Below are 20982 nucleotides of genomic sequence, written 5' to 3'. Positions count from 1 at the left end.
ATGAGGCCTAACCAGTGCTGAGTAGAGGGGAACTAGTACTTCCCAGGATTTTGAAGCCATGCTTCTATTAATGCTGCCCAAAAGAGCATTTGCCTTTTTTGCAGCCACATCATATTGTTGGCTCATATTCAGCTTGTGATCGACGATTTCAAGATCCTTCTCGCTTGTAGTGTTGTTGAGCCACGTATCCCCCATCTTGTAACTGTGCATTTGGTTTCTTTTTCCTAGGTGCAGAACTTGGCATTTATCCCTATTAAATGTCATTCTGTTGTTTTCTGCCCAGCGCTCCAGTCTATCCAGATCACTTTGAATTTTGTTTCTGTCTTCCAGGGTATTAGCTATCCCGCCCAATTTTGTGTCATCTGCAAATCTGATCAGCATTCCCTGCACCTCCTCCTCCAAGTCATTAATACAAAAGTTGAAGAGCACTGGGCCCAAGACTAAGCCCTGCAGTACCCCGCTCATTACCTCTCCCCAGTTTGAGAAGGTCCCATTGATAAGCACTCTTTGAGTCCGATTCTGTATCCCACTGTGGATCCACCGGATCATTGTTTCATCTAGCCCACTTTGAGCTAGTTTGCTCATCAGGATATCATGGGGCACTTTGTCGAAAGCTTTGCTGAAGTAGAGGTATATTATGTCTACAGCATTCCCACGGTCCACAAGGGAGGTGACTTGATCAAAAAATGAGATCAGGTTCATCTGGCAGGATTTGTTCTTGACAAATCCATGTTGGCTTTGAGTAATCACTGCATTGTTTTCAAGGTGCTTACAGATGGATTGCTTTATAATCTGCTCCAGAATTTTCCCAGGGATTGATGTCATACTGACTGGTCTGTAGTTCCCAGGTTCCTCCTTGTTACCCTTTTTGAAGATAGGGACAACATTAGCCCTCCTCCAGTCATCTGGCACTTCCCCCGTCCTCCATGATTTCTCAAAGAGAATAGGCAGCGGTTCTGAGAGTTCTTCTGCCAGTTCCTTTATTACTCTAGGATGCAGTTCATCTGGCCCTGGAGATTTGAACTAATTCAAAGTAATTAGGTGTTCCTTGACCATATTCCTATCAATCTCAAGCTGCAATCTTGCGCCTTCAGGATGTACTTCTCCTTTGCTGGGTGGTCATAGACCCTCTTTTGGGAGAAGACTGAGCTAAAGTAGGAATTGAGCACCTCTGCCTTTTCTTTGCCATCTGTTATCATTTTGCCATCCTTATTTAACAGCTGAACAACCATTTCTTTCCTCTGCCTTTCACTATGCATGTAGCTGAAGAAAGCCTTTTTGTTGCTTTTAGCATCCCTCGCTAACCTCAGCTCGTTATATACAGAATAGTATACAGAGCTTGTTCTATGTTCTTGTCAAGGTACTATAAGAATTCTGTTTTATTTCTTCATAGCTATTTTTTTAATCTTATGTGGCTGCTGTTTGTAAGACTAGGCATTTAATTGTTTTTCTACTTTGTAATTGTCAATGAAATATTGATGAACAGCTATAAGAATAGAGCCTAGTAGATGTAACAGAAGACAGTCTCCTGGGTGGGATCTTCATGACAATGGAATGAGAAGCACTTTGGAGTATTTCCCGCATTTTCATAGAATCGTCTTTGATCCATCAGGGACACACAAAGCAAGATAAGCCGAGTGTAGCGTACCTTTAAAACATGGTTTTCATCGCTTGAAAGGAACATACTTCCAGGTGGGGTTGGGGGAGTAGAACTGAACGTCATCAAACTGGCAGGGGCTGCTCAACCAATGAGAGAGGCTTGTTTCCCACCCCTGTCCAGGCTCCCTGCTGCTGCTACTACATTATTATGAATGGAGACCAACAAATTTTCCCCATGTGTGCAGATTTCCCTGAAGAAACCAAAATCCCCAGTTCTCCAGTGCAGCATCTGAAAGCTCCCCTCCCCAATTTTGCCACATCCCAGCAATCTGTTGCAGAATTATTGCTCCCACCCCATTTTTCCCCATGTGTGCACTTTTGCCTATTGCTTCCAACCCCCCTCCCCTTTCTAACCCTCCCTTTCTCCTTCTCCCTGCTCGCAATGAGAAGCTCCTGTAAACCTTAACACCCCCCTCCCCAGAGAAAGATCCTTACTGCCATAAAGTGGAGAAGGGACTTTACATAACAATGTACAGAACATCAAAGAAGCACAGCATCACAACAGCAATTTAAGAGAGCAAGGGAGAAGTGAAACAGCTTTAGCCCTTAACCCTTCCACAGCAGGGGAGCGAGATTTTTTACTTCTGAGTAAACAGGCACAGAAGGAGGGATCTGTTAAAGCTTAAAAACAGGCAAGCTAAGGTGAATGAGTGTCCCCACTACTGAGGTAATGTAAGGGGTCGCTGCTGCACTCCTGGGGATTTTCTCAATGGGAAAAATGGGAAATGGGGCATCCCAGCCCCTTCAACAAGTCACTGCCAGGTGCCCTGCTCTAGAACAAGTCTTGGCTGTTTGCAAGTGAGTACAGGGAGCAAAGCAATAGAGTAGTCAAGTTGACAAGCAAATCGTCAAGCACGCAGGTTTCAGTCCAAGGAGTTTTAAGCTAAGATGGGAGTGGTCAAAATCCAGGCAGAGGTCAGAATACCAGCAGTCAGGCAGGCAACAAGGAGCAGGCAGCAGCAGCAGCAGCAGTAGTCAAGATAACAAGCAAGAGGTCAAACACAGTAAAGCAGTCAGGTATGTTATGCAGTCCAGAAGCAGGGTCATTGAGCAGTCTAAAAGGTCAGGAAACATAGTATCAGACACAGGGCACAATTCAGGAGGCAAGGCACACGGTAGAGGCTGGAAGGACCAAATTGTTCCAATGCTGGCTGGGTTTCTGGTGTAGGCCTTTAAGATCCAAGACAGCCAGACCCCACCCAGGGCTCAGCTGTAGCAATCAGAGCTCCCTTCCCAGAGCCTACTCTTGAGTCCCTTTCTCCTGAGGAGACCTCTTCTGCAGGCAAGCACTCCTTTGCACAGGAGCCCTGCTAGCCTGCCTCTTGAGGCGGTGACACTCCCAGGGATCAGGGGGTGGCTCAGTCTCTGCCTCAGAGGCAGTCCCTCTCTCCTGACATGGATGGCCCAGCAGCCATTTTCCCCAAGGGTTCAGGCTCCTGTGAGGCTGGTGACAACCCCTGCTCTGGGGTATCCTGGGCTTCTGGGACCTCCAGCTCCTCCTCAGAGGAACACTCCTCCAGTTGGGGCATGACACCAGGTCACAGAGGCATGCCCAGGATTTAATGCGGGGGGACATGGCACACTGCGGTGAAGCCACCAGGGAGTCGCTTTCAGTAAAAAAAAGTCAGAGTAAAAAGAGTTTCAGAAAATGTGGCTTTTCAAGAGGGAAGTGGCTTTTTGGCAGTGGATTGGCAACAATACCATCTGTCACAAGGGAACTCAAACTGCTCTAACTTCACACTAAATCACTCGTTAAGGCAGCCCTGTAGTTCACACATAACGATTAGCCACCGTGGGTGAATTTCCCTGTGGGATTTCTTGTTGTAGTGGTAGCTACCATTTTGAATATTCGAACCGCGTGGGGGGGGGGGGAGGGAGACATGCCATAACTTGTTATTGCATGAGAACCTGGCAAGAGCGGGTTGTTGGGGTGGTTAACAACCTACCCAGAACCCAAGGGGTGATTTAGGGCTGCAAGTGGCTTGTTAACCACCCCAACTACCCACCCTCACCAGATTTGCATGTAATGACAAGCTATGGTGTGCCCCTCCCATGGCTCAATTAACAAGTTAATATTCAAAATGGCAGCCACAACAATAAGCCCCATGAGGAAATTCACCCACAGTGGTTTCACTTTACGTGCAAACCGGGCCAGTGATATCCATTCACAAAGCTGATTACTGTTTTGTAAGGACAGGTAAATTCTGGTAGAACAGAACAGTTCATTTTGTTTCACACCAAAAGGAATGTCTTAGGGACTTAGGCAAATGCCAAATGTATGCCCTTTTAAATTTGCTTTTAGGAACACGTAAATCAAATAGCATAGTTAAAGTTATATTTACACTCCAGGCTTATGAGCTTTTTTCTCCAGACACCTTTAACAATTTAATCTTATTTTTAAAACTTGAATTTTTACACTATATTCAGAATTGCCAGTGCCAGGGGCCAATATGAAGATGGTGTCCATCAATACCTAATGCATCACAGTGGGCAGAATCCAATGGGGTGCTTGTGCGCCTGCCGATTCCTTTCCACCCTGCTGATTCTCCTCTGCATGGATGGGTCGCACCAATTCCATTGCACAAGTGGGACCCACTGCTTACACAAGGAAGATTTAGCACTTCCTAGGGTAAGCCCCAAAATGAACAGAAATGCTCATTTGTGGAAGGAGACAGGCTACGGAGCTCCCTTATGCAAACATCAGCACCTTCAATGGGTCTTGGAAGCAAACTGGAAACCAGTGTAGATCCTTCAAGACTGGCATGATAAGGGTCCTACTGCCCAGGCTGTTGTGTTCTGCACCAGTTGCAGCTTCTGAACAGTCTTAAAAGACAGCCCCACATAGAGCGCATTGCAACTGTTTGTGCATCCAGCTATCAATACTTCCCTTCACCAAAAGAAGTTAAACTGGAATGAATCAAACATAAGGTGGTGTGGGGGAGCTGTCTGGGATATCTGTCCATGCTGAAAAACAAATCTGGCAGATTACCATAGCATCCCTAACTATGAACATGTGTTCTAAATCACCCTCCCACTTATGTTATTAAAACACAAACATTTTTATGTTCTAATATTATCCCAACAATTATTTAAAAACTGGAATGCAGCATGCCCATTGTAACCTAATATAACTCCAATGTAACCATTATCTGTTATAGTATCTATCCAAAGCATCTAAAAACTCAAGCAGTGAGTTTACTATTCATTTTGCCTAGTACTGACAATGATATTGTTAAGCCTATTAAAGTGCTATCTTTTTCCTTGAACAGTTTGATAGACTTCAGAGTGGTTGACATTAATGGCTTGCTTCAGAGGCGTGTCAGGTCAAAGGTCCCTTGGCAAAACAAGATAGCAAATAGCAACAAAACTTGCTTTACCACGGTAACCCTTTCAAAAGTATTAATGTCACACAAATCTGAGGGCAAACTTAATTTGTATCTGTTCTGTAACAGAAGCATTTATTACATGTGACATTTTACTCTCCTGTTATCTAACTTAGGGTGCAATGCTATGGTTGCTAGACAGGATTTAGACAGGTTGCTAGGATTTTTCATTTCCTGGGAGCCGACTTCAGAGCCAACGCTTCAAGGTCGGTTCCCAGAAAACTGTCTCCCCGCCCCCTTCCCCGCCACCTCATAGGCAGCGCAGTTCATCCCTGGCTCTGCACTCGCAACAGCAGCGTGGAGTGTCCAAAAAGGGGGCGTTCCTGGGGGCAGGGAGGAGTACGGACCGCAGAAGCACCGGTACAACGCTTCCTGCGCACCATCTGGCCTCCCTGCCCCCCGCACACTCTTGAGCCACTCTGGCTAGACAGCCGAACTCCGCCATCTAGCTACAAATGCAGGGTGGCAGGAGTGCGGAGAAGATCCCCTTCGAGCTCCGCCTGCCCCGCATTGGATAGTCAGTTGCCTCCAAGTTCAGAGGCAGCTGACTATCCCCATAGGATTGCACCCTCCGATTTGAGTAAAAACATTGCAGGGCCAAAGCAGCAAACACTCTTTAAATTTAATCTTGCCCCAACAGCTGTGTCCAAAGACTTATGGATATTACTAATTTACCAGTAATGTAAGAAGGCTGTTAAATCCAGATAACTTATCCCTCCTTTTGAAAAATCAGTAGCAGCAAATCCTTTTGCATCCATGATCTTTGCAAAAAGGAGGGATTTATGTGTATATGTAGTCATGGTTATGGGAAGAGCTAAGGAAGCAACAAGAAGGTAAGTAAGACCTGGTTCACACTTCATGCTAAGCCATGGTGGGTTGTCACCATGGGTGGCTGCATGGTGGCTTAGCATGATTTCTGAACCCAGTGCAGCTGATCCATCGTAGGTTGTTTTCCACAAACAAGCCTCCCTGAAAACCCATGGTTTGTTGTTGTATTTTTTTCAGTGGCTTGTTGTGATGTGCAAACACAGCAAGATAGCTTGTGTGTTGCTTGTCGGAAAGAGGTACAGAGCAGCTTGATTACAGCAGCAAAAAAACCCAACCCCATTTGCTCCTTGCAATCTCTCTAATGACATCTCCTTTCTATTACATCTTGAAATGACGCTAGTCAATTTACTCCTATACTTTGTCACTTCCCTAGACAGTGACACATTTTTTTCCACCTTTGGGGAGATTTGCACAAATTCAACGTTATCTTTTTTCCACTTTTGGTAGATTTGCACATTTAATTTTGTTTTTTAATGTTTTTAATTTTCTTAGGGATATTTGCACAAATTCGCTAAAGCGCGGTAACTGCAACACTGGTTTTAGCAAACTTGAACAAATTTCCCCCAAAGTTTTTTTTTAAATTAAATTTGTGCAAATATCCCCAAAGGTGAAAAAAAAAAATCTACAAAATAAACCCTGCTCCTCTAATGAGCGCATTTGCACTCATTAGCAGAGTAGTGGAGAAGGTTGCAGAGGTTGTGCCACAAAGGCTCATGGATACATGCCGGGAGTGGGTGGGAGACAAAGGGGGAAAAAAGCTATAGCAAGCTGTGGAGCACCTGATCATCTGTACGGAGTAAAGCAAGAGAACAACCAATCCACCATCACTTATTTTTAGGGTGGGCCATGTGAACCAGCCCACTGCTGCTGTCCTTAGAGAAACAATATTGCATTCAGTGTTTCTGTCACCAAATGTATACAATACTACATCCAGTAGTTCTTTTCACAAAATGTATACATGCTGCCTTAGATACAGAATTAATACAGAGGTACTAACTTATTGAGATAAGTGCAGGAAGGTTTTGAAGTTGAGCTAATTCATCTTCCAAACATGCTTTGAGGTAATCACAATCGCCAATTTTCTTTTCTGTATTTTTACTAAGACCTCTACTGCCCTCACACTCAGCATTGTAACCATTGTTAGATATCCTCATTATCTCAATCAGTTATTTTCTGATAGATTTTCCCATACTGTCCTAGTCTTAGACATGGTTCCTTATATGCCCAGTGAATAACTTTTTAACTTATAAGGAGGATACAGTGCAGAGTCTGTTGCTCCTGAGAGAGGAGCCCACAAACAGAGAGAGACTTGGTGAGTTCAGGTAAGTTTTACTGGAAGTCATAAATACACAGGAAATCCTGTCAGTCCATTCCTGCCCTCCCTCACTTTTGCACCACCCCACAGTTACTTGGCTGGCCCCAGGGTCAAGCAGGAAGTGTCCTCAATGGAGAGGTGCATGGTGACATCCTCTTCTGGCTCTCACCACCCTAGGCCTTGCTCCTGACCAGCTATCTGTTCCTCCTCTCCCCTATTATTCCAGTTGTGTCTGAACTTCAGAGTTCACTTGTCCTCTCTTCTCTCCAATATTTTGCAGGGGGCAGCCAAGGGCAATTTTCAGCAAGCAAGATTCTGACTGTTCTTCCCTATTTAATTATCTTTTCTTCTGTTAATGTTATTGCTTGTACCCTGCTTTGGTGTTATTTTATAATAAAAAGTAACAAATGTCATAAATAAATAAATAATATTACACAGACACTCTTCCCATTAGGTTGCAATGCCCCTACAGTCCCTGAACCTCCTGTCATAGTTTACTTTCTATGGTCCCCAAGACTGTAGTTGAACCCCAGATGCCTACACAGGTCCAGAAGCTCCAATAAGCATGGAGTGTGATGATAGGGCTCATATCCAACAACACTGGCATATTTATCAAAGAACACATATTGGCTGGGTTCAGACAACATGATAACCCACACTCAAGTGTTGAGTGTGGGTTGTTGCTGAACCATGGGTTGTTATGTGGGTTATCATGATGTCTGAACTCAACCACAATAACAAACCATGGTTTGTTAACCACGAACAAACCACTGTTCACAAACCCAAAAACCCTTTGAGTTTGTTAGTGCAGCTGGGTTCAGACAATGCAATGACCCACGTTTCAACAACCCACAGTTCAATGAAAACCCACACTCAACCCATACTCAATCCTTGAGTGTGGGTTATCATGTTGTCTGAACCCAGTCAATATCTTCAACTTTTTAAAATTGTTAAGTTGTCCCTAATATCAAACTGGGTGTTATGTCAGCTAACCAAAGCAGGCTACTCCCTGCTGAGTAGCTTGATGCTAAGCCTGTACATCATGAGCAACATGCAGAGTTGCAATCAGCCCAAGGTATTCCCTCTGGGAAACAGTCCAGAATATCGACTGCAGAAGTCCTGCTCAGATGTTAAGCCCAAACAGGGCACACTGACACATGAGCAAGGTATGCAACCACACATGCTGGCCCCACTCCCTACATCCCAGTGCACACCAGCCCTGCCCCCTGAGTTTTGATGAGGCAAAATCTGAAAAGGAGATCTATTCACATTCACTTGAATGCTCCATGAGTAGAATTTTATCAGGGTCCCTGATCCCATAAAAGGTTCTTATTGTATTCAAGTGAATGCAAGTACTCCTTTTCAGACCTTACCACTCAACATGGCAAGGCTGGAACTCAGGAGGTGTGGGCTACACACGCTGAGTTGTAAGGGATGGGGGCCCTGTGCATGGCCCTGTACCCTAATGTGTGAGTGGGGGCATGGCTTAACACCTGAACAGGGCTGAGTCGAGCTGGAGTATTTTGGGGAAAGGAGGGAATATGCCACCACAACTGTCAATACTCAATAGCATAACAGGATTCAAAAAGAAAATCTGACATATTAATAGATATATCTATCAATGACAGTTAGTCACACTAGTCAAAGGATGCAACATTATTCAAGGTGTATGCCTAAATTCCTTTGCAGACCTTTCCCCCTAAAAGCATATGATATTGTCCAATACAGGAGACAAGATACCGACCCTATGAAGCAATTCTTACAATAGCTGTAAGAATGTGCCAGCTGTAAAACCCTAAATATGTTATTATTTATGCCATAGTAAAACTAAAGGGGCTTTTCACCCCTGGATCACAAATAAATGGGGAAAATATGTTATCCGAGTTGAAAACCAGTACAAATGAGGCGTTAATACAATACATAGTATTGTACTACATAGTAGTTCCCCATCCCTGATAGTTTCAACTCAGGAAACTTTATTTTTGAATGCATATAGATGAAATTTTGCCAGTCTTCACTCAGCAGTGTCAGGCTTTTCTATTATGAAACAATATCCATACGAATAAGTGCTAAACATGTAATGAGAAATCTCAAATGCTTTGGGCATGAATTGTACAACTTCCCTTGAGCAGATCTTCATCAAATGATATGATTCAGAACTACAGTGAAAGATCAGAAACTAAACAAGGGAGGAGACACAACTTCAAATTTAGTGTGTCTTTTACAAATACAAGAACTTTTACAAATACAAGAACTGTATTTCTAAAAGACCTGAAATCCACTCAAGTGGATACCAACAATAGGGTTCAACTGGAACTGTTTAAAAGACTCAAAATTGTTAATTCTTAGCTATTTAAGATTAAATTTAATGTATTTACTTATTACACTTTATATAGTTAACAAGAATATTATTTGTGCTTCTTACAACTGTAAGAAAAGAATAAATGGAGCTTTAAGGATGCACCCCCTTCATTTCAGTATAATACACACACACAGACACACACACACACACACACACTCATTTAGTTATTCTCCAACTACCACTTCAGACAATACTTTTAAAAACGTATACATCAAAAATCCATGATGCATAAAATACAGTAAACATACAATGCTACCAGCGTCCTCGCATGTGCAATGGGAGATACTTCAGAAATTCTCACATTATGTTTTATCCAACATAGTTAATATAGTTGTTAGGAAACGTAATGTCTGAAGTGGCTCAAATTAATCTCTTACTTAAATGCACAAATGGAATTTTAAGTTATTTAACCTACAAAAAATGGTATTAACACTAACAAAAAGAATTAAAATCCAATAAAGTTTTCCGGTTAAAATTTAGCCTATAAGCCAACAAAACTATGAAAAACGCTCTTGCTGAGAACTTGCTTTTCCCTGTCGCCACTATCTATCAAAACTAATGAAGAGAGATTTTGTGGTCTTTGCAACATGAATAATCATATAATAAGGTTTAATCAAAGGTCACAGATACAGCTTATCACACTTTATAGTAACTGCAGTAGAAACAGCAAGTCAAAGTGTAAGAGTAATGTTTTTTACAGACTAAAATCAATATGCATTTCTCAGAGGGCCTGATTTATTTTTAAAATCAAGATTTCTAGCTCTAAAGCTCGTACCCAGCTATATATAACAATATTATATATTAGAAGTATAAAATTCCACTTCACCCACTGGTTATTCTTTGTTCCCTGAGCAGTACTCCATCCTGCTTTTTCTGTAACCTAGCCATTAGCCAGAGGATCAACACAGGGAGCTCACCTTGCCCTCTTCTTCCCAGAACTAACTCTGTTTTATGTTTAAAACTGAAATCCTATACACACTTACCTTGGATTGCACTATAAATGACTTCAGTTTCACCACTGTATTTTGGATTCTCAAACTGATCTTCTCCCTTGGCCTTTTCACTCCACTCCCTTGTGTACCTAGAGTGTCTCGTCTTTTAGAGCCAATTGAACTGCAGACTGGAAGGTCGGCAGGTCAGCAGTTCGAGACCCGAGTGCCGCGTGACGGAGTGAGCTCCCGTCTTCAGTCCCAGCTCCTGCCAACCTAGCAGTTTGAAAGCAAGAAATTGCAAGTAGATAAATAGGTACCGCCTCGGCGGGAAAGGTAACAGCGTTCCGTGCACCTCGGTGTTCAGTCATGCCGGCCACACGACCGCAGAAGCGTCTTTGGACAGCGCTGGCTCTTCAGCTTAGAAACGGGGATGAGCACCGCACCCTAGAGTCGGACACGACTGGTTGGGGACACCTTTAATACATTAAATACATGGCTTGCTCTTTGCACGTGTGTGTGTGTTTTTAACTTTAAATAGCTAGCACCAGGAGAAGTGGGTAATCAGGTCAGGGACTACAGTCAAGGGGGAGGTTTGTTGGTTTTTTAACTGCAGTAGCAATTTCCTTCCCTTGCCACATAGCAAGTTGGGGGGGGGGTTTTCTAATAAAGGTTTAAAAAAAGCCTTCCTCTTTGCCATGGTCCCAATCTTGATTCCCCCTCATCATGGCAGCTATTTAAAGTTGAATAAATAAATTGCACAACACCAAACTACGTATTTAATATAACATGCAGTTTGGACCTCAGACTGTAAACTTGAGGGCAGGGCCTATGTCTTTTATTTTTCTCTATAACGTGTAATTGTGGTAACAAGAAGTCTTATGGCAACTGAAAGACTAACAGAGTTATTGTAATATAAACAGATTTATTTTAACATAAGCTCTTCTTGATTCCACTTGAGATCCATGAAGTTCACAAAAGCTGGTGCTACAATAAACAGGCTTTGTTGTTGTTGTTGTTGTTGTTCAGTCGTGTCCGACTCTTCATGACCCCATGGACCATAGCACGCCAGGCCTTCCTGTCCTGTGCTCTCTCCTGGAGTGTGCTCAAGTCCATATTCATTGCATCAGTGATGCTATATAGCCATCTCATCCTCTGCCATCCCCTTCTCCTTTTGCCTTCAGCCTTTCCCAGCATCAGGGTGTTTTCCAGAGAGTTTTCTCTTCGCATTAGGTGGCCAAAATATTTGAGCTTCAGCTTCAGTATCTGTCCTTCCAATGAGCACTCAGGGTTGATTTCCTGTAGGATTGACTGATTTGACCTCCTTGCAGTCCAGGGGACTCGTAAGAGTCTTCTCCAGCACCACAGTTCGAAAGCATCAATTCTTCGGCACTCAGCCTTCCTTATAGTCCAGCTCTCACAGCCATACGTTACTACTGGGAAAACCATAGCTTTGATTAGTCAGACCTTTGTCAGCAAGGTGATGTCTCTGCTTCTTACTATGCTGTCTAGGTTTGCCATAGCTTTTCTCTCAAGGAGCAAGCGTCTTTTAATTTCATGGCTACAGTCACCGTCTGCAGTGATCTTGGAGCCCAAGAAAATAAAATTTGTCACGGCTTCCATTTCTTCCCCTTCTATATGCCAGGAAGTGATGGGGCCAGATGCCATGATCTTAGTTTTTTTTAATGTTGAGTTTCAAACCAGCTTTTGCACTCTCCTCTTTCACCCTCACCAAGAGGCTCTTTAGATCCTCTTCGCTTTCTGCCATTAGGGTGGTATCATCTGCGTTTCTGAGGTTGTTGATAATCCTCCCGGCAATCTTAATTCCGACCTGTGATTCATCCAACCCGGCGTTTCTCATGATGTAAAACAGGCTTTAAGATATTGTAAAACTGTTTGCTGCAACAGACTCACAGAGTTACTCATTGAACATAGTTACTGCAGGCACTCTGGAAATACAAAAACTATGTGCAGTTCCCAACAGCAGAGATACTCAATTGCACTATCTTTCTGGGAGAAAGTTTCATAGGGAAACACAAGGCAAAACAGAGAAGAAAAGAATAAACAAGGGATGCAAAGGATGTTCAAATCAAGCATTCAGTGCTTAATTGCCACGGAAAAGGAAGGAATAGAATAGAAGCTCAGTGTGAATGCTCTTTGGCAACTCTGACCCAAGTCCACCCCATTTCTCTCCTGCTATGAAAGCAACTGAGCAACAATGGAGGAGGAAAATGCACACACTGGGGCTGTTTGCACGACAGCCCACAGTGAGTTATTTAACCCATGGTGAGGCTGCAGCGGGTCTGGCTACCATTTTGAATACACAACCCGCACTCGGGGGCTGTCGTATCATGCGAACCTGCCTAGCATGGGTTATATGAAGGTCGTTTATCCATCAAATAACCCACACCCACCAGGTTCACACAACATGACAACCCGTCAAACAGAGGTTGGATATTCGATTTGGTGCCCACTCATCCAAACCTGATGACTGTCAAGCCACTGGCAAGTCCAGATTTTCTACTAAGAGACTCAGCTCTGTATTGTTCTTCCTTCACACATTTTACAGTCACTCCACTAATGCTGTGGCAGTATCAGTCCAACAGTGCAGTGTGTGCTGGCCACAACTAGACTGAAACTGGTCCTGTTATCATATTGACAGGTGCTTTGCTAGCCCAACGTTAAAATTTGGTTTAATAAATTTCTAATTATTTTATCAGCAATTTAACACAAGTTACACACCATCACAGAATGTCAGATAAACTTGTACAATTGCTTTTGAAAAATAATTGTCAATATTTTCAAATCAGGGCTATAATCAAATAACAAATTCTTGTCCTCTTGTTTCCTATTAGCATTCTATGTTAGGTTGAAGCAACTATGTCAGGTTTACCACATCTAATAGAGGTTTTTTAAAACTCAAACTTTAAAAATTTTGGCACTACGAACTTTTAATAATACATGGGTTGAGATCTGGAGAGGCCTGTCCACACACAGAAATTGGCCTATTTCTACTTCCTTGAATCAGGCCTCATTGGGGCCACTCTGGAGAACTCCAGCCTTTGAGGGACACAGGGACTGTAGTTGGAAGTTCCCATGAATGCATAGACAACCACCACATCTAGCATTTTTGCTCTTACATTTTCTCAATAGCTATATTATAAAAGAACAAGCATGTGAGGCTCATAGTACTCTAATTATTAGACTTTTCAGAATACTCAGCAAGTTTTGACAGTTCTGTACACCTTCAGAACTTTTATAAGAATGAAGTACGCCTCCAGCACAAGTCAGAGCAATTATCCAAAGATTACTGCTTATTAATTCACTTATCCTCTTCAGTGAGCAAAAATAATGGGGATTAGGTTGCCTTCACCTTTTGTGAAGTTCATGCTCAGTTTCAACCAGACGCTCGCAGTCATCATAATTAATTATAATAGGAAGACATACTAATTGGATTAAATGATACATGTACCCATTTTCTTTCCAGTTGGAAGTAGGTGTTTCTCTCAAAGCAGATTTTTAGAGTAGTCAAATAAAAGTAGTACCAGAAATAAATGTGTTCCTTCACTTCTCTCTAGGCACAACGTACTCAAGTATCAAAGTAAAGACTATTGCCAACCATTCAGCTGGGGGGAGGAGCCATTTTTTTACAGCCTAAAACTGAGGCGCAAACTTCAAAAAGGTATTATGTGGCAATTAATTGACAGTGTAATCCTGTCAATAAGTTCAATCGGGCTTATTCCCAAGGGGGTATAGGAGTGCAGCCGAAAAAATAAGATTGACTGATGGACAACACAGTTTGAGTTGTTTCTATCAGGATCAAACATACACATTCTTATAAACACTGACCATTAGCTATCCTTAAAATGTAGATATAACCATTTACACCTACATCACTATTATCCTTAAACATGTTAAAGTTGAACTGAATAATCCAAACAGGAATGGGATTAACAACATTTTTCAAGCAAAATAACCACAAAATCTATCTGATTCATTTCCCTTCTGCGTTTCCTGAAAGCCTTTGTCAGCAGCTGGACAGTTTCTACAGTTGCTAAAATTTGTTTTGATACAACAGAGAACCACCTCCCAATGCTACTATTCATTTAAACAAGACTTGTTATAACCAACTATTCTTTTTCAGTTACTATCCAAAAGAAACACACTGTTTTTTACAAAAGGGTCAAATTTGAAAGGCTGCATATGTCAGACTGTGATGTTAACAACACCAGGATTTCTTCAAGATTACAATGTTAATTCAAAACAGCTGTTCCCAAATAATGACAACTTCGTACATTAGTTAATTTTGGATGAGTAAGTATTTGTGTGTACGTTTGTGTGTACATTGTGTGTACATGTTAAATAATTCACATTTATTTAAATTAAATGATACTAAAAATCTGTGCTACTGTTTTACAATAGCTAGCATATCACAATAAATCCTATCCAAAAAATTCAAGTTTTGAAATTGGTGTTCAGTATACAAGAATGGAAGTATACACAGAAACTTATCAGCCATGACTTCTCTTCAATACTGATCCATAGTGTGTTCTTGATCAGCTTTTTTTAAATTACAGCTTAAACCCACAAAAAGTGGTATTCATCTAATTTGTCACTGACATTTTCATATGAAATGCTGCTTTAATATAGTTTCATAATCCACACAACGTTGTGTACATATTATATGAAGCTGGACTACTGAGAAGGATTTCAGCTATAAATTCAATGGCTACTCTTGAACACAAGTTCCCACATCTGTGAAACAGGAATTAGCAGAAAGCTACCTTACAGAATTGTGGCAAGGGTGAGTGAATAATACTTTTAGCCCATCATAAGAACATAAGAGCCCTAATAGATCATACCAAAAGCCTATCTATTCCAGCATTTTGTTCCCACAGTGGCCAATGGGCTTCCCAGATGCCTATGAGAAGTCTACAAGCAGGACATGAGCACAATAGCACCATCCTACTCATATTCCCGGTACTGATACTCATGAGGCATACTGCCTCTAATACTGGAGGTGGCATATAGCCCACTTCACTAGTAGCCATTGATAGCCTTATCCTCCATTAAATTATCTAATCCCCTTTAAAGCCATTCCACTGTTTGACTATGTGCTCTGTGCAGTTCTTCCTTTTGTGTGTTCTGAATCTTTCACCATTTAGTTTCATTTGATGATTCTGGGTCCTGGTATTATGAGAGAGGGAGAAAAATGTCTCCCTATCCACTTTCTCCACATCATCTTAAACTGCATTTGCCATAATAATGCCAATGTCCCCAGTTTGTAGAGATCTTTTTGGAGCTCTTTGCGGTCCCTTTTTTTAACCACCCTAAATTAGTTGATGACATCCACAAACTTAGCTCAACCACAATCCAAGGCCATTTATAAACAAGTTAAAAAGCACTGGTCCCAATATAGATAGTTGGGGGACCCCACTGTCTGCCTCTCTCCATTGCGGCTTGGGACCTCGATATTTCAGGGAGTGCCTCCCTGTATATATGCTTGCCTGAGGACTGAGATCTGTTGGAGGGGTCCTCCTCTGGTTCCACCAGTGCGAGACATACACTATGGTGGGACGTGGGAGAGAGCCTTCTCTGCTGTGACACCCCAGTTGTGGAATGCCCTCCCTTTGGAGGCCTGATTAGTGCAGACATTGGTCTCATTTCGGCGCCAAGGAAAACATGGCTTTTTACCAAAGCCTTTGAGGGCCAAAATGCATGCCCTAAAGTAGCACACTGTTTTAACTATTTTATCGTTTTAGATTTTAATTGGTATTAACTTGTTTAATGATTTAATATGTTTTTAGCTGTTTAAATTATTTATTGTTTTATACTGCTTAAATTTATTTTATCCGTACGCTTCCCTGAGATCTTAATGATATAGGGTGGGATACAAATGTTTTAAATAAATACATAAAATAAACAAAATTGCAAAAATGTCCATTTATTCCTACTCTTGGTTTCCTGTTTTTTTAACCACTTACCAATCCATAAGAGGACTCCTCCTCTTATTCCATGATTACTAAGTTTGCTCAGGAGGGACTTTGTCAAAAGCCCTTTGAAAATCTAAGTACACATTGTCCCCTCCAAGAACTCTAAAAGGTTAGTGAAGCAGGATTTATCTTTGCAGAAGCCATACTGCTTCACCTTCAGCAAGTCTTGTCCTTCTAATACATTTGATAACTTTATTAATAAGTACTATGAATCTTTCTTAGAAATAAATCCCACTGAGTTAACTGGGGCTTATTCCAAAACAAGCATGCATAGAATTGCAGCCTCAGGAACTTAAGAGTGCTACATAAATTTTAAATACCAGATTTCATATTCAACATAGATATTGTTGTCCCACTGGTGCTCACCATTATATTTTAAGTCCAAATTTGTTGGATTTTCTTTCAGGAAGAAAATGCTGGCTGCATTTACAAATATTAGCACAAACTAGTCAGAAAAGGGAAGGAACGGAAACTACGCTAAACTTACATCCGAATTCAGACATCTGTTAACACTGCATTATTCTCAGTGAGACACACATTCTCATTCCCATCTACATCCAGTGCAACATGAAATGTGCATCAGTATGAAAAACTTTTTCAGGGGGGGAAATATCCTTGTTCAAATTAGTAAGGTTAACAGTAGGAAGGCCAGATACCTCTTACAACACCATGACAGGGCATGAGGATAACAGATTTCCTCTGTTGCTGAGCCCCAGCCTCTAGTTTCAGGGACTGGGTTAGGACAACACACCATGGCTCACTGTAGGTTATTTACCCACAATGAGCTGCAGGCACCAGGTTGCATATCCAATGCCCACTCAGGGGTTGTTGTGTTGTGCAAACCCAGCAAGCGTGGGTTAAACAACCGTCACATAACCCTACAACAGACCATGAGTTATGTAAGGGTTGTTTAACTGTCACAAAACATATGCTCACCAGGTCTGCACAATGTGACAACCCCTGAGTAGGGGATGCATATTCAAAATGGTGGCCGCATGCACCGCAGCTTCACCATAACCAGTGGGTTGTTGTATTGTGTGAACAACCCCATACAGTCTCTGTGCACGGAAGCACCATTTATCTGTCTAGGCAGATAAAAAGGACTTCCATTGGTTGAACCCATAATAGGAACTTTGAGTGGGTGGAGCCAAAGGAAGATCTGGTGGAAGTGATGTATCAGGACTGCTAGAACATGTAGCACTCCCACTTTTTGAGACTACTGTAGTCTACCCACTCTCTGTATGCCTTTCAAGGTTTTATAAGTCTACGTCATTCCCTCATTAAATCTCTTTTTCTCTGGGTGCAAAAACAGGAACGCTGCTTAGGAGGCACCTGCTCTATGGACTAAACACAGTCAAAATCATGGGGCCCATACTTTACAGCACCACCATGGTGTAAAAACAGGAATCTGAGGCATGGATCCTTTGGATTTTATATGTGATGCCAACAAAGCCACTATAAAATCACAGTTCACATTTGTACCTATAGACTGCACTGTAACTATGGATCTCGGGATTCATGCTTGCTGCCATTGCACATGAATCCCAGGCACGGATCTGTGATTCACAAAACTGCTGCTTTATGGTGCTACCGTAGTGCAAAAACACGGATCCAAAGCATGGACTGTCTAGATTTTTATACAGGATTCTCAAAACTGTCAAAACACAGCTCACATCAGTGTACTGCACCATAAAAGTCACAGATTCAAGGCTTCAAGGTGCAGTTATCACACAAAAACATGATTCTCAAGCATGGATTTTCTGGGTTTTATATGGGTTGCTACCACAAAGCTACCACCAAATCGCATCTGTGCCAACAGATTGCACCATAGAACCACAGATCCAGGGCTTCACAGCACTGTCATGGTGCAAAAACAAGGCTCCAATGCACATACAGTGTAGAGGACTACACTGAAAAAAAGCATGGTTCCTGTACCTAACAGCTCTGCTGTGACACAAAACTATGGATCCTCTGGATTTTTACAGAGGATGCCATCAAATTCACCATCAAACCACAGATCACGTCTGTGCCCGTTGATTGTACAGTAAAAGTCACAAAGGCACGGCTTCGGGGCACATGGGTGGTAGGGCATGCAGAACTTCCACTTCAAAAAAATAATTAATTAATTATACACTTTCCTAACCTGGCGCCCTCCAGATGTTTTGGAGGACAACGCCTAATGGTATCGGGCCGGGGAAAGTTGCTCAATTCAATCTCTGCTGCAGACGAAAGACAAGGACGCCTTTAGGGAAGAAGGGGAGCTCTCGAAGTTCCACAGGAAATCACGGAAGCTGAGAGCGCCAACTGGACCTTCCAAGAGCTCCCATTATTCCCAATGGCCATCCTGGTCATCCGCTTTAGCCCATCCCCACCCCTTCCAAGGCTTGATAGCAAGTCTCACGATCCCTCTTGCATCTCTCTCTCTCCCTCTCTCTCGGTGTCAAAACAGAACCCCTGCTTTAGGGGCAGTTAGGGAGGTACTAGTCCTTCCCGTGCCTTCCACCTTTTTTCTTCTCTCCCTCTCTCACCCACCTGTTCTGAACATTAGCTGCTTGTCCTTGGGGTCTCCGAATTCCTTGAGCATGGAGTTGAAGAGGAGCCCGCACGAGTTCTGGATGCCGAAGACGGCCCCGTTGCACCACATGGAGGCCAGCATGACCAGCCACCCCCAGCCGCCCTCAGGGGGCTCGAACGCCGCGTCTTCCTGCTGGCGCGGCGGCGGCGGCGGCGGCGGCGGCGGCTGCAGCAGTTCGCCCTTCTCCTCAAGAGGGCTCCCCGCCGTCACGACCGCCGTCACGACGGGAGCTCCGCCGGCTCCTCCTGCCGGGGCAAGGGACGCCTCGCGCGGGCACCATTCCCCGTCCTCCCGCTTCGCTTCGCCCACCGCCTCGCTTCCTCCGAGGAGGGGCGCCGGGGCGGCAGCGGACGAGGCGGCGGAGACGTCCCCCGCTCCCAGCTCCTCGCTGACGGGAGACATGCCCGCGGCGGCAGCGACGCCAAGAAGACGACCGAGGCGGCCTGAGGAGAAGCGACCTCGCCTGGACTCACTGCCTCCTTCGCACCGCCACCATCCCCGGCAGAGCAGAAGAGGGGGTGGCGGTAATGTGTCTCGTTTCTCCGGGGGAAACGGTTCCCCTCGCGATCTTGTGACCACGTAACCTCGTTATAGATATTTATAGAAGGATATTTACATTTGTTTAAAACAGCCTCCACCCTGCCCCTGCACTGCCACACACGCGCGTTTACCGGCCTCTGAGGCGAGTAAATCCGTCCAAGGCGCCTCCAGGGCCATTTAAAGGATCACCCCCCGGGGGGCGTGGCCATCAGAACGACAGGCTCTCTGCCCCACCCTCTTTGTGTCCCCCCATTCCTGAGGCTCCCATTGGTTGAGGGGACGGTGAAGCCCCGCCCCCTGCCCCAGAGGAGGGGGGGAATGGGGATGGGGCACGCCGTGCCTGTGGATGAGGAAACTGAACCCGGGAGAGCAACGGCTTTCTGGAGAGGAGGAGGGAGGGGGGAGCATGTTCTCGTGTATGCGCGCGCGCGCGCCCATAAGTCAAAAGTTAACGACCACCCAAGGCAGGCGGTTGGAAGAGGGGGCGGCAGCAGCAGCAAATAGAGCGACTTCCCTCCTCCCTTCAGGGAGGAGGAGAAGGCCGTGTTCCCCATGCGCTCTATGCAACTGAGTCATTCATATATATATATATATATATATATATATAACACTCCGTTGCACAGAGCTTCAGTTGTGCGCGCGCGCGCAACTGAGGCTCAGATAGATGTGTGTGCGCGCACAACTGACTCTCATATAAATATACGAGACTCAGTTGCACAGAGTGCATGGGCTTCTCCTCCTCTCTGATATCCCACACACACGCACACAACGCTAGGGCCCAAAATGCTGCCAACAGAATAGACTGGGCAGGGGGTGTGCGTGTCTGCCTGTGATGTCAGTTACCTCCCCAAAGTCCGTGACATCATTTACTGGCAGGGCTGGAGGGAAAGAAAAAGGATTTGCCAAGGTACGGGGCAAAAGGGCAGACCGTTTTCCAGAGTTCACTCCATACACAGGTAAACTATCTCTGTTCGGGCACTGCGAACTTACCAAGACCAAACAGCCCATCGTTTGAGGGAAACCGGATAAAGATAGGAATAGATTTCGCCCTCCAAGCAACCTTGAAGTAACAAAGTCCACAAGGGAGCTGTGTTTGTGCATTACAGCAAACATACAAGTGCCTGGCAGTGCTCTAGTCACAGATTTGATCCTGTACCCACTTACTTGGGAGTAAGCCCCATTGACTTCACTGAGACTTACTTCTGAATAGACATGTACAGGGTTGTGCTGTTACTATAGTATAAGCTTCCCTAGACAAGTTCCCATAATAAGTCTACAAAAGCTTATAATCAGCATCAGTAGCGCCACATCTATTTCCAATATACACAGGTGAGGGCCATTGCTTAAGTAACAAACAGCACCATTTGCTGTTTTGTCAGCAGGCCCTAGAAAACCCCA

The 20982-nt window shown here is 43.7% G+C and overlaps 1 protein-coding gene across 1 annotated transcript in view; it reads right to left on the bottom strand.

The window, feature by feature from the left end:
- Positions 1-19738, bottom strand: part of SLC16A10 (solute carrier family 16 member 10) — a 71107-nt gene extending 51369 nt beyond the window's left edge. The window contains exon 1 of the mRNA XM_084827305.1: positions 19002-19738. Coding sequence (XP_084683431.1) covers positions 19002-19446 — 445 coding nt within the window. The 5' untranslated portion in view covers positions 19447-19738. The remainder of the gene's footprint in view (positions 1-19001) is intronic.
- Positions 19739-20982: the final 1244 nt, after the last annotated feature.

This window comes from Heloderma suspectum, chromosome 1, assembly GCF_057233095.1.
Source record: "Heloderma suspectum isolate Gila_16-S chromosome 1, 16-S_ref, whole genome shotgun sequence".
Lineage (NCBI taxonomy): Eukaryota > Metazoa > Chordata > Lepidosauria > Squamata > Helodermatidae > Heloderma > Heloderma suspectum.
This window is presented reverse-complemented; position numbering and strand designations above follow the sequence as displayed.